Genomic DNA, 14,937 nt, shown 5'->3' on the forward strand with positions numbered 1-14,937 from the left:
AATCCTTTTACTTTCAAAATCAAAACTGTTGAGCTAAAGAAAAGAACCTATTCCTTTGTCAGAAATACCAGTTTTCTTCCTATGAAAGGTAGAAATTTATTCTTTTATAGTCTAAGCTGTGTGAATATTTGACCATATGTATGGGAATGAAGAACAGCCTAAATATTATAAAAAGAAATTCTCAATAATCTGCATTTAAAGATATCCTAAAGTCTCTGTTGATGATGTCTTTCAGTTGCTCCACCACCTTTTTGTTTTGTTTTGATTGCAATCAAAAAATAATTACTGTTATTTAAGAGGTCTTCTTTTCTTGTCTGAACTGCAGTCTAGAATGTGTCATATTCATGTACCTGTTAATGATTTTATAGGACCTATCTCACTTTGTGTAGATGATTTTTGTCATTATTCTCATTGCCATTTTTATTGTTAGTGTTATATCATCCTATCATCCTCATCCTCCTCATCATCATCATTAGAAATTAGCAAGCACCTTATTGGATAAATGGAATTTAAACAGTCCAGGAACTCCTGGATTAGGTGCTCAGTGTGTAATACAATAAAATATATTGTCGCAACTCAGCATTACAACTTAATGAATATGCATCTTTATAATATGCCCTGCAACACCTCCAAGAAAATGTGTCAAATAAACTGTACATTTTGTTGTTTCAAACATAAGTATTAATGAATTTTATTAATGAATTTACAGCTGTCTGTTTTAAACTAGGGTCAAAAAATAAGTATGTCTCTCTAAACTGAATGCAAAATTTGCTTCATATATATTGTGGCTTAATAAAACTGGGAGGGAATATAATACATCCAGTTGTAGTGTACATTATTGCTCCTGTGCTACACTTACATACAAATTGAATTTAAATTATGTCTTTTTTAATCCAGGTAACAAAACTATTGTTTTCATGATGTTTGTGTGAACTTGGTTCATGGCTTGTTGGTTCCACAGAATGAATTAATCCTAACAGAATTATTTTCCATAGAATTATAACATTTTATTATAATCCAAAGGATTAGTTCCAAAGAGTAAGGCTTCATAATTATGTTGATTTTTTTCTGTAGGATATTTAAACTTTGAAAGTGAAGGACTATTATGTGTATGTTAAAATAAAGCACTGGCTACATTTCAGATGAATTATTAAGTTATTCTCTTAAGCATGAATTTGAATGCATCTATAATTTTGATATTTGTAGTTCTGCTTTTCTGTCTCATCAGGAGCTACAACTATTGAAAAGTATGATCTCAGAACAAACATATGGATTCAGGCTGGAGTGATGAATGGTAGGAGGCTTCAGTTTGGTGTTGCTGTCATCGATGACAAGCTGTTTGTCATTGGAGGCCGGGATGGTTTAAAGACATTAAACACTGTTGAATGTTACAACCCAAAGACCAAGGCTTGGACTGTGTTACCACCTATGTCAACACACAGACATGGCTTAGGTAAGAAAAAAAAAAAAGATTTAAAACATGCCTCATTTTTTTGGTTATGTAACTTTTAATGGAAAACTCAGTACTTTTAAGCTATGGTAGCATTCTGACCAGTAACAATAACTGGGCTTTGCAATACTGTTGTTACAAGGTATAGAAAACTGAACTGTTCATTATCTGATCTGTTAAAACCACATGGTGTGATAGAATTATTGAAAAGTCATGGAACACAGAAATGGAAGACACTCATATGACTTGCTCCAAAAGGTGAGGATAACCCAGGGTCTCATTAACAGATTGCTTGGGACAGTTAGACCACACCGAATGATCAGTGTTTGTAAATATACACATGTAGGGTTTATTTTAGAACTATTTGGTTGCAATGGGAAGAGGGTATGTAGCCATTTTGGTTATTATTATTATCTGTACTAATATAGCAATATGAAAGCATAAAAATAACATTTAATAAAATGTATATGGAAAAGAAAGAAAGGAGAAGAGTAGAAAGATATTACCACCTGTGGATCTATGATGAGACATGATTGTTGCAATTTAGGTGTCTGTTGTTTGAAGTGATTACAGTCTTGATCCACTGAGAGTGGGGGAAGCACACAAAACACAGAATTCAGTGGAGGGGAGCTTTACACTGTCTTTTCCAACACTGTAGATCATGTGTTGATCCACACTGAAATGAGACTGGGAGTGCTTTCAGGGGAAGGTCTTCAACAGTTTATGACATGACAGCTGCCTCTCATGTCAGCATAGTTGAGCCATCAGAAGGGATGAATGGTCCCATGCCTATGTGTGAATGTCAATGTTCTGTGTGAATCTGACCTTCCAAGGGGGTAAGGTGGCTGGAGAGGGGGAGGAGGAATTTTACAAATGAACCAGCTTGTGTAAGAGAGGACACTCTCATGATAAAAAGAATTATCCTGCCTCTGCGAGGTCTACTTCTTATTGACCTCCAGTGGTGGGTGGTCACCCCCTCTGATTTATGCACACCAGAGGCTTCATCATCACCTACCCTAAAAATTTATCTCCTACTCCTTGGGGGATGCAAACCCTGGCCCAGCAAAGCACCCTACCACCTCCACAAATGGGCAAGTGCTGGAGCCATTAACATCTTCGACTCTCACAGACAGTGTAGGGATGAAAGTGTTAAAAGCAGTAGAATGGCGAGGAGGATGGCAGATTTGCCCAAGTGACCTTGGAGTCTGGAATGCCAAGGCCTGGAGAATAACAGTGTGGGAACCCCATATACATATTATGCCTATTGCTGTTTATCTCTGTTTTGAGAAGAAAAATTTCTGTTTAGAGATAACATAGTAGCTTTATGGGTATGTTTGAGCTCCCTGTTTTGGGAGAGAGATCAAAGCTCAGAGGTCATAAAAAGCCCAGAGGAGATCCCAGCATATTGATAAACTATACATGTGTGGGTGCTTGATAAATGGGTGCAAAAAGCAGCCTGGTCACCTGCTAGGATTGGACTAAGTTGTTGTGTTCCTGTTTGTGTCTCTGCCTGGGTGTTGCTTCGGCATCCTTTGGTTGGGAAGGAAATAAATAGGAAATATGCTCTTTTCTTTTCAGTGGTGGTTTTGTGGTAATTATGGCTGCCTGCCTGTGTTGACTCACACAACACACTGTCATCCTGTCCATTCCCCTGAGCTCCAATCAGCAAGTCCTTTATTGTGCTATTGCATCAATACCTCACAAAATGATCATGCTTTCCTGCCCTTCACTCATGTCATTGGACTTGTAAAGTGTATATGTACTGTTGCTGTTAAACAAGTCTTACAATAGAAAACAGTGATGGGAATTTGTATCAGATGGCATCATGGCACTAAATATCTCACTGATTTAAAATAGTTTCCTAAGTTTAAATTTAATTGTAAACTAGAAAATACATAATAAAATACATTAATTACATGCAAAAATACATCATGTCTCTTCTGCCAATGTACCAGAATTATACAGAGTCAGTGCAGTTCCCCAGGGTGGTAAAAATGCAATGACTTCAGCTGTAACTGCAGGAAAGTAGTAATACAGCATTAGGGTATGCTTAATAGCAAAAATATTTGTCTCAGTGACAAAAGAGATAAATCTATGCTAACAAACCCTTGGTGCTCAGTTAAAGAAAAAAAGTAATTCTAGACTATAATTTTACAGATGCTTTTGGTCAACAGATTTAAAAAATACCATTATAGTTTAAATTGAGGAGTGCTGAGACTATGATGGGAGAAAACCTGGTATATTTTCTATACTAGGAAAAAAGGAACAAACTAGGCATTTGGCCATTTGAGTTTTTGTTTGTTTGTTTGTTTGTTTTTTTTAATACTATAAAATAATTTTTAAATTTTTATATTGAAGTAATTCAGGCTTTTTGTAAACAACATGCAAAATGAGGAAAGAAGTCTAAACTTGGACGATTAAATGCAGTTTGTTTGGGAGGCATTAGAAAGGTGTTCTTTATTTGGAATTATGTACTAATCACATTATTACATGAGGAGCTTAGTTAATAGAATTTAATTGCTTTTTCATTTAGTATCCCATAAAGGTATTTCAGTAAGTTCCCTTTGTAATGAAAGTTAATATGAAGTAATACATATTTTATTTTTAATTATTTGTTTTCTAAACTCTATTACGTTATATCTGTGTAGTAATAATGATAGAGCAGTTTGAATTGGATTTTGTATACAGGATAGAAACAAGCACCCATCCTTTACATGGATGTCTTTTTGTTGACATAGCAAAAAAATTGTCAGATCTAGCCCATTGTAACTAAGACCACTATCAGGTAATACAATTCACTTTATCCTGTCTTCATATAATCTTCAATTGAGCCATGTGTATAGAAGCTGATATGTGTAGAAATGAGGAAATAAAAGTTGACAGGCCTATGTAGTGGAAGTCTATAGTGTAGGAAGTGATATGTTAGGCAGTTTCAAAGCTGCCAGTTGAAAATGAGTGAAAGCTCTTTTAATGGCAGTGTTTGAAATAAGTGGTGTTAAAGTACAAAAAAGAAAGGGCAGTCCGTGGGATCCAAAACTATTATTTAAAGTAATAGTGATTCTAATATCCCTGCTGAGTAGTCCATAAAAGAGGATGGAATAAGAAAGAGCAATAAGACACCAGAAAGGTGGTGAAAGGCAAAAATGAAATATGGAAAAGGTGAAACCTGACAAACAGGAGCCCCAAATCAAATTCCATATAGGAAAGAAAGAAAGAGAGTGAAAGAACAGAGACGTGAAAAATGTAAAACAGACTGTGGTTTATAAATTCAGCAGTTTTATGAAGCAACTCTGCATCCACTTTTTCAATTTCTATGCTGAACTTAATAGTCTCTGTAGAAGAAGAGACAGAAAGGAAATATGGAACCAATGATAGACTAACTAGAATTTTAGATATCAAATCCAGTGAAACTGTGATTTTAAAAAAATCAAACCAAAAAGCTAAAAAAATCGGTACTTGGCTTGTCTTAACAGAAGAAACAATTTAAATGCCACAGTGAGAAAATTAGGCTTCCAGTATAATTAAGGGACAACAGCAGTCTTTTCAGGTAGGTGTTCTAAATTGTCTTGTTCTTTCAATGAACTATATAAAGTGTGTCTAAGCTTCTATTTTAGATTTTGACTTTGGAAACATACTGATCTCACTATCCATAGTTAGACCCTCTTTGCAAGACAGTCAGCGTGGGAAGGAGGCTGACAGGACATGATATTACCTTGTAAAATCATGGACGGCTCAGAGTGGAAGCAACTTACATATTTTTCCTCCTCCCTTCTTCGAAGAGAGTATCTTGCCAGTTGTAATCATCTGAGTGAAAATGCTATAAAAATATTAATAGCTGATGGGAAAGCCTTAGATTTACATAGGGTATAGGCCTAGGGTAGATAGAATTTACTCTACCCAGAGTGAATGGTCAGAGAAGACCTAAAGAATTTCCATTTCTCAGTTTATAAAGGCTCCAATCTATTGTTCTGAAGAAACTAAATATGTAACATTTATGCATTTTAAAGGACCTGAGGGGTATGCTTGAAAATAGAGTGAATGCTTGCTTATAATCTGGATGTCATGAAACTGGTATGTGCAGGAATGAATATCTAAAAGACTAAGATTGAAACTCAGAAGTGGAAAGAGAATACATGTAGTTAGGGAGTTATAAGATAAAATATCCCAGAATATCTTAGCTGTTGCTGACAAAATATCAAATGGCACTATGTGTTTGCACGAAGGTCTATTTCTGTATGTCACTGAAAGGGAATGACCCACTGTGCTTCTTAGAAACCAGCTTGATTTTCAACTTTCATGCTTATTGCTCTAGAATCCAACTCATGAGTCAGAGGGAAGGGAAAAAAATTTTCTTGGGAAAAGTACAGGGATTCCTCTGTACCTTTCAAGTAGTAATGAGAAATACTAATAGAGGGAAAGATTGTGGAGAAACTGAACTATTTACTACATAGTAAATCTCAGAAGTAAGAAACCATATATAGATAACGAATATAAGTAATATAAAATATAAAAATCTAGACATAAAAATAATTATTTTAAGCATGTATATTCTTAAATCACTAAATGATAATTTAGAAAACATTTTATCTGCTTTTAAAAGTTGCAGTGGTTCGGCTTTCCAATGGGTGCAGCTCCGGCCAGCCCTGCCGCCACTACATCCAGGGGCCACTTTGCCAGAGGCGTGGGCAAACTCGACCAAGGTGCGGATGGTGCGCAGAATAGAAAGGCGGGACTCTCAAGAGATGCAACAAGGGGATGCGTGTCCCCGAGGCAGCGCTCCGAAGAGAGACGCTGGCCTCAAGATGGCACGGCTTTTTATTGAGTAGGTTCGTGGGTGGGATCGCGTGGGACCAATTAAAACTCTTTGCCAACGTATAATGAGGGATGCAGAACTTTTGAACCAGTAACAGGTAACTTGGGGAGGAGGAATACATGATGAGGGGGTGGGGAAGTTATATAACTTAAAGATTGACACTTAACCGAAAGGTGGTAAATAACTATTATGGGATGGGGTTACCAGGACAACCAGGATTTTGGCGGGAAGGTCTGGGGGAAGGGGAGAAGGAGAGTCTGAGTGAAGGAGAGAAGGAGAGGGAAGGAGAGGCCATCTTAAACAATAGTAATAAATACAAAATTATAAAACACAAATTATAAAACCAAACTGGAGCAGTAAAAACCCAATTGGAATTGAATTTAAGCACCACCACATCTCCCCCTTTTTTATTTTTTTGTGATGGCTTTTGGTAGTGTCTGCTTGGGGGATAGATGTTCTGTTCCGTGAGCCACCTCTCATCATCAGTCTCGGGTGAAGAAGTCCTCTGGGCCAGGGTATTCCTCATCTTCCCATGACGGGAGCTGCTGCATCTCGATCTTCTCGACGGGAGGAACATTGGCCCAGACGTTCTTCATGCTGAGTGACGAGGTGGCTGCAGTGATGGTCTTTTGGGTGACTCGTCGGATGATGCCAAATGCAATTCCAATTATAAGTAACAAAAACAAAATTAGGAGTCCTGTTTTAACTGCAGAATTGACCCAGCCTGAGAGTCCCCAGTTACCAAACAGTTGGTCAAACCAGTCCTCCTGGGGCTCTCAGTTGGTATCTGACTGGTCTCTCCTGTAACTTAAAATATAACAAAATAAATTAATTAACAAAAAGCCAGTGAGGAATGGGGAAGGAAGGAGCGGACCTCTCTTCCTCCGGACCAACGGGCTTCCTTTTTCTTCGCCAAGCTACATTTTTCACTTGATGATCCGATCCTTTGGAGGCCCTGGGAATGTAAGGTTTCACCCACTTGGCCGGCACCCATTTAAGTCCGGTGGGTGTCGATACGCAGGCGTATCCGCGTCCCCAAGTGATTAAATCATGTGGACCTTCCATTCTCATGGTCTCCGGGTCCTTGACGAGAACTGGCGGCTTGGACTCTAATTTCAAATTTGGATTCCCTCCAAAGTGCCTAATTATTGGGGGATTCATAAGTTCGAATGAACAATTTAGAAAATTAATTGTGTGCAAGGCCCTGGCTAATCGAATTTGGGGTGACTCCAATTTTAGAATTTGTCCCTGTTGATTGAGGACTCTTTTGATGTTTTGGTGTGTCCTCTCCACAATTGCTTGGCCTGTCGGGGAATAGGGGATGCCGGTTTTGTGTTCTACTCCCCATTGCTGGAGGAAGCTGCGGAACTCCTTGGAAATATAGCTTGGCCCGTTATCCGATTTGATGACCTTAGGGATGCCTAGGAAAGAGAAGGCTTGGAGAAGATGTTTAACAACATCCCCTGCTTTCTCCCCTGTATGGGCGGATGCATAGACTGCTCCAGAAAAGGTGTCCACAGACACATGGACGTACTTCAGCCTCCCAAACTGAGAGACATGAGTAACGTCCATCTGCCATACCTCGTTGCTGCTCAGCCCTCGGGGGTTTACCCCGGCATGCAAGGTTGGGACTGCATGTCGCTGGCAGCTGGGACACGTCGCCACAATGGCCTTGGCCTGATCTCGGGTTAGTTTGAATCCTCGGACCAGACCTGGCACAGTCTGATGGAACAGTTGGTGGCTGAGCTTTGCCTGCTGGAAAACGTTAGGCAGCGGGGCCTTCGCGACAGGGGCAGCAAGAGCATCAGCCCTCCTGTTTCCCTCCGCTATGAACCCCGGCAAATCCGTGTGCGACCTGGTGTGCATCACGTAAAACGGTTGCTCTCGGTGGGAGATCAGCCTTATTAGCTTCGAGAGCAACTTAAACAGAGCAATGTTAGTCACTTCTTGGAGAACTGAGTTCTCCGCTCTGGACACTACACCTGCTACATAACTCGAATCGGTTACCAAATTAAATGGTTCAGAGAACCTTTCGAAGGCCCTGACGACTGCGGCCAACTCAGCAATCTGAGGGGATCCTTCCACCTCAGCAACGTCAGACTCCCACTGCTGAGTCTGAGGATCTTTCCAAGTCACCACTGACTTGTGGGACCCTCCGGACGCGTCTGTGAAAACTGTCAAGGCATCGAGCGGTCTTTTGCTCTGAACACTCCTTAAATTTAATTTAAATTGAGCATCCGAATTAAAAATTTTGTGGGCAGGCCGATGGATTGAAATTTGACCAGTGTAACTGTCCAGGGCAAACTGAAGTGCTTCGTTCTCTTGAAGCAAGTGCTCTAACATTGCCTTTGAAATTTGGCCCGAATTCAACCGAATTGGTACGTGGATCACCTCAAAGTCGCAACCAGCCAGTTCTCTAATGCGGATTCTGGCTTTCCGGATTAATTCAGCCATCAACTCCTGTGGGCATGTCATCCTCTTGGACCTGTGATGGCTGAGAAAGACCCATTCTATAATAAGAAGAGGATCTCTCCCGCCTCGGTCCTTCCGGGGTATGCTGGTCACCCCGTTGTCCCATTGGAATATCATTCCATGGAGGTGCGGCAGATTTCCTAGAATGACAAATCGGAAAGGCAAATCAGCATGGCATCGATTTGCCTGTCTGGTGGACATCAACTCTTGAACCTTTTCCAGTGCTTTCTGTGCCTCCGGGGTGAGTGACCTAGGGGAACTCAGCCCCTCTCCCCCTTTCAATAAACTGAAAAGAGGTGCTAGGTCCTCGGTAGTGAGACCCAGCCAAGGCCTCACCCAGTTCAAAGCCCCACACAGCTGGTGCACATCCGCTAAGGTCTCAATTTTGGTTCTGATCGCCAATTTTTGCGGAACAATGGTCCGCTTATTAATTTCGAGGCCAAGATATTTCCATGGTGGCATCTTTTGAATTTTTGCCTCCTGCAACTCAAACCCTGCAGCAACCAGTGCAGCCACTGTCAGGTCAAGCGCATGCGTCAACAGGTCGTCGTTGGGGGCGCACACGAGCACGTCATCCTTATAAGGAAAGATGATGGCCTGGTGTGCAGCTGCACGCACGGGGGTCAGCAAGGAAGACACGTACCACTGGCAAATGGCGGGAGAATTTTTGACTCCTTGGGGAAGAACCCTCCAGTGATACCTCTTCCTTGGGGCCTCTCGGTTGATGTTAGGAACCGAGAATGCAAACCGCGGAGCATCGTCGGGGTGAAGAGGAATTTGGAAAAAGCAGTCTTTAATGTCAATCACGGCCAAATTGTAATTTTGGGGCAACATGGCTGGGGAAGGCATCCCTGGTTGGAGAGATCCCATGTCCTCGATGACCTCATTAATTTGTCTGAGGTCCTGGAGAAGCCTCCATCGGGTCTTATCCGATTTCTGTATTACGAACACCGGGGTGTTCCAAGGAGAGGTGGTCTCCTCTATGTGACCCTTCCGGAGTTGCTCTTCCACGAGCTCATTCAGCGCCTTTAACTTTTCCTTAGAAAGCGGCCACTGCTCCACCCAAACTGGAGAATCCGTTTTCCAATTCAGTTTTTGGGTGGGGCGCAGTTCAGTGACCGCAGCCTGAAAATTTTGTGGAGGGTCAGGGAATTCAATTGTTGCCCCCCACTGGGCCAGGACATCTCTCCCCCACAGGGGTGCTTTGTAATTCAAAACAAAGGGCTGGATGTTTGCCAATTGCCCATTGGACCCCTTAATTTGCACCATGTGCTTTGATTTTTTTGCCAATTGAAGGCCTCCAACACCCTCAACTTGCTCCACCACTGTCTGCAACGGCCAACGTGACGGCCATAGGTGTTCCGGGATTACCGTTACGTCCGCCCCCGAGTCAAGGAGACCTTTAATGATGGTGGTCTCCCCGCCCACCCTTAGTTTGCACACCTCCTCAGGTCTGTCATGTGTAATTTTCACGACCGTATTTATCTGGGGGTGGCAGGTTTTGCAGTCGCCCTCAGGACACACCCTTTCAGGGAGTGATGGTATTGCCTGGGCGACTATCTGTCCCTTTGACAGATAAATGGGTGGAGTCGTGCAGTGAAGCCAGAGTTCAAACCACTTGGGATCCGCAGGAGTGGTTTGGGGAACAATCTCGATCTCTGGCGGGGTATGTTTACAATCCCCCACGACTACATATGTTGTGCCAATTTTGTGCCAGGTACCTCTATTTCTAGATACCGCCACGCGGTGCCATTCATCATCACGGATCCACAGGGCATCAGACAACTGAAGATGAAAGGGCACTCCCTCGCTTGTTGTTGTCAAGGACTTTCCTGTGGAAAGAACAGGCACATTCGGGTCAGAATCATCAGGTGAACGACTCCTCAAAGTGGAGTCCCTTGTCTTGTCCAGTAAATTCCCTCTCAGAGGGCTCCTCTGCTGCCTCTGGGAAGAAAAAGTCAAGTCCGTTAAAATGTCATGTCCGGTACAACTCAAATCATCATTCCCCATTCCTCCTCCCCCGGCTTGGGCCACCCGATTGGGGTCATCGCACTGGGTGGCTCCGCGCTCCCTTATTCGTTTTTTTGCTGGGAGCGTCCTCCCCTCCCATTTCCTCCTCCTCCCTCTTTGGCTTGTTTAAATTCCTGAAACTCCCGTCTCAGGGGACAAGCCTGCCACCAGTGTCCTTGCTTGCCACATAAGGCGCAAGCCTTGTCAGCTGAATTTCCAGATGGACGCCTCCCTTTTGGTACCACGGCCGCGTTGTCCTGATGGCAGGTTGGGCTCTCTGCGGTTGCTGCATTCACGGTTTTCCGTCGCTGTTCCGGCCTTTCAGGTTTTGCTGATGTCATCAAGGGGACCACCTCAGTTACCACTTCGACATAGTCCTGTAATGTCGGCTTGGGAATCCGTGGAAGGGTCAGCATGGCCTGTTTGCAGACTTCGTTGGCGTGCCTGAACGCCAGCAACGTGACCAGCCTCTCCCTTGCCACTTCATCCTCTTCCTGCTGCTCTATGGCTACCGTTAGCCTTTCCACAAACAGCAGGAAGTTTTCCTGAGGTCCCTGAAAAACATCTGAATACGATTCCATGGGGCCGGAAGGCCGCATGGTGGAAAACGCCTTGACAGCAACCTTAGCAATCTGTCTCAACAACGGCTTTGGGAGGCTTTCAGCTTGCTTCTGGGGCATCTCCCATTCTCCCTCACCCATCACATGTGCCAGCGTTATCATGTTCCCTTCATTGTCCACAGCTGTGTCAGGGTCATTTGACCACCCTGGGAGGGCGTCCTGCAAGTGCCTTTTCCAGGTTGCAAACCAGAGCCGATACTCAGTTCTGGAATGCAAGCACTTGAATAGGTACTTGATGTCATGGGGGACAACCTCACTCCCGGTAACTTGGCCATCTAACAAACCAAGGAAGTACGGACTCATGCGGCCGTACTCCTTGAGGGCCTTCATGAGTTCCCTGACAACATTCTGGGACAACTGCTGCCACTTTGCCTCCTCATGCCCTCCCCTACCCCTCCTGTAGGTAACTGGAGCGATAGAAGGGACATGGGGACCATCACTTCCTGGATCCCACCCCTCCCCCTCCTTGCCCCAAGCGTGGGAACCGAAAGAAGGGGCGTGGGAACCGGGAGGCAGTGGGCGGGACTTGGGCGTCACCGAGGGGAGTGGCTTGCGACGGGAGGGGGGCGTGCCAGGGTCTGGGAAAGGCACGCCTTCGGAGGAGTGGTTTTGGGAGGAGACTCGGGAGGAGCGGCAGGTGGGGGGGTCATAGGAAGGGGTTTCAGAACAGTGACAACCTCGGGGAAGGGTGGAAGGGGACGGAAAAGGGTTGGGGGGGGAAAACTTGGGGGACTGGGAAGGGGAAGGGAACGGGAGCGGGGCCATGGCGGCGGCGGCGGCGAGCGGCGCCCCCGGCAGCGGGCTGGTGGGCAGGGCGGACAAAGAGAACGACCGCGTCAGGCGGCCGCCGCCATTCCGTGCCTCTGCCGCGCGAGCGCTGCGTGCCTGCGCCTCTGCCGCATGGCTGCCACGCGCTCCTTCCGCGTGGGCACCGCGTGCGCATTCCACGCGCGCGCCGCGCGCGCCTTCCGCGTGGACGCCGCATGCGCCTGTCGCATGGGCGGGGCGTGCGTCTGCCGCATGGACACCGCGTGCGTTTGCCGCATGGACGCCGCATGCCCGTGCCACGCGGTCGCCATGCGGTTCTTCCGCATGGACGCCTGCCACGCGGTCGCCGCGCGGCTCCGCGCCTGCCGCGCGGGCGCCGAGCGGCTTTTCCCCCGCGCCTGCCGCGCGGGCGCCGAGCGGCTCCGCACCGGCGCCTCCCGCGCCCCCCGCGCGGGCGCCGTTTAGCTCCGCGCGGGCATTTTGTGTGCATTCTTCTACATTAACACTGAACCGAACTCGGGGTTTGTTTAGGGAGGTTTGGGGAAGGGAAAATTCCTCGAGAGCGTGGCCAGTGCTCTGTCGGAGGTCCCGGGCAGACTGCCCTGTCTGTCCCGGGCGGGGGGAGGGCGTCCTGAGAGCGCCAGGGCTGGCGGGCTGGGGTATGCCCGCTGCACCTCTGAGGATGCCACGGCGGGGAGAAGGGGAGCGGGATACAGAGCGGGAAGAACGGGGGGAAACAGAGCTTTCTTCGGGAGACCGCTCTTTCTGCACTCCTTTCATGTTTTTTACGGCAGTTTGAATTTGCCGCGACCAGAACAGGTATTTCGCCGCATTTTCGTCCCCAGCGGCAGCTAAATCGGTAAGTTTTAAAACGACGGGCTGCCAATATCGGAGCTCCGTCACAACTTCCGGGTTCGTTACGGGGAAATGCAAATAGAGCGTGCGCACAAACTGCTTCAGTTCTCCTTTAGAAAACTTAACCTTATTAAAACTGAGAACACCAACAAAACAACGAAAAACGTCTTTCTGTTCTGCCGAGAGCCTGGCACCCATTCTCCACTTCCAAACCGTTCCGCAAAAAAAAATAAACTGAAAATCAAAACCCAGCACGAAAAACTCCGGTCAGGCAGCCCCCCCCACTGCCTCCGCCCCGAAGGTGCCTCGTAAAACAAAAAAAAACCCGCTTTAAACCCCGTCTGTGCCCGTGCGCAGACAAAAAGCGGGGGGGCTCCGCGCCGGGATCCGCCGAGTTCGCCGCGCCTTCCGCGGTCCCGGTCCAGACCGGGAATCGAACTCACGTCTCCCGCGCCCGGGCTGGCAAAAAGACGAGCACGGCGCCGCTCCCGCGATCCCGGTATCCCGGTCCCCCGACCGGGATTCGAACTCGGGTCGCGGCGGTCAGAGCGCAGAGCTCTAACCACTACACCACGGGCTCAGCCATGTCGCTCCCGCCTCGCGGCTTCCCGATACCTGCCGCGGCGCGCCCCTGTCGCTTCCCCCGATACCCGAGCGAGCTGCTTCCCGCTCAGAGCCGCGAAAACTTAAAACATAAAACAACAAAAAGAAATAAAAACAGGAACCGAAAGTAAAACCCGAGAGAGGAAAACAACCCCCCCCGAGCGCCGCGCGGCTGATCCCCCCAGGACAGTCTCTCCTGGGCTGGATCTTCCCTTTTTGGGTAGGGTGAGGGCGAGGGGCTCACACGCTTACCCGTCCCTGGTTCCTGCGTGGGTACAGCGGTTTGGTCTGGGGTAAATCCGCACTGAAGAGGACCCCACTGGGTGCTGTGGAGCTACCCTCTCCTCCCTCCCGGGAGCGCACCTGAAGGCTGCTTCCACTAGGAGGCGCGACGACAATGAAAAATCCGTAAAAGGTCCCGACGGACCGGATTTGACCGCGACGCTCTCAAACCGCGTGCGCCGCGTCAGTGCCGTCGCCGTCGAGCTGCCAGATGTTCGCCCACACGTGACAGCCCCGCATTGGGCGCCAGCTTGCAGTGGTTCGGCTTTCCAATGGGTGCAGCTCCGGCCAGCCCTGCCGCCACTACATCCAGGGGCCACTTTGCCAGAGGCGTGGGCAAACTCGACCAAGGTGCGGATGGTGCGCAGAATAGAAAGGCGGGACTCTCAAGAGATGCAACAAGGGGATGCGTGTCCCCGAGGCAGCGCTCCGAAGAGAGACGCTGGCCTCAAGATGGCACGGCTTTTTATTGAGTAGGTTCGTGGGTGGGATCGCGTGGGACCAATTAAAACTCTTTGCCAACGTATAATGAGGGATGCAGAACTTTTGAACCAGTAACAGGTAACTTGGGGAGGAGGAATACATGATGAGGGGGTGGGGAAGTTATATAACTTAAAGATTGACACTTAACCGAAAGGTGGTAAATAACTATTATGGGATGGGGTTACCAGGACAACCAGGATTTTGGCGGGAAGGTCTGGGGGAAGGGGAGAAGGAGAGTCTGAGTGAAGGAGAGAAGGAGAGGGAAGGAGAGGCCATCTTAAACAATAGTAATAAATACAAAATTATAAAACACAAATTATAAAACCAAACTGGAGCAGTAAAAACCCAATTGGAATTGAATTTAAGCACCACCACAAAAAGTGTTCAAGTGTTGACTACTTCATTGATTCAAAATTAATGAAATGCTTTACAATTAATGTTTGTATTTTCAAAAGGAATTATTGTTTATCAAATACTTTTGCATTGTGTGAAAGCTTAGGGCATAAATACAACTCCACAATTTTTGAGATCTAAGAATTTGTGTAGGATTCAGTTGCTTAAATAGGTATGTACAATGGAGT

The 14,937-nt window shown here is 46.2% G+C and overlaps 1 protein-coding gene across 2 annotated transcripts in view; it reads left to right on the top strand.

The window, feature by feature from the left end:
- KLHL1 (kelch like family member 1) overlaps positions 1 to 14,937 on the top strand; it is a gene marked incomplete at its 5' end in the record, with an annotated part of 189,134 nt that overhangs the window by 147,586 nt on the left and 26,611 nt on the right. For both annotated transcript variants that reach the window (XM_083854480.1, XM_083854481.1), the window contains one exon: positions 1,229 to 1,453. In XM_083854480.1, the coding sequence (XP_083710606.1) occupies positions 1,229 to 1,453 (225 nt within the window). The remainder of the gene's footprint in view (positions 1 to 1,228; positions 1,454 to 14,937) is intronic.

This window comes from Zosterops lateralis, assembly GCF_965231275.1.
Source record: "Zosterops lateralis genome assembly, chromosome: 2".
Lineage (NCBI taxonomy): Eukaryota > Metazoa > Chordata > Aves > Passeriformes > Zosteropidae > Zosterops > Zosterops lateralis.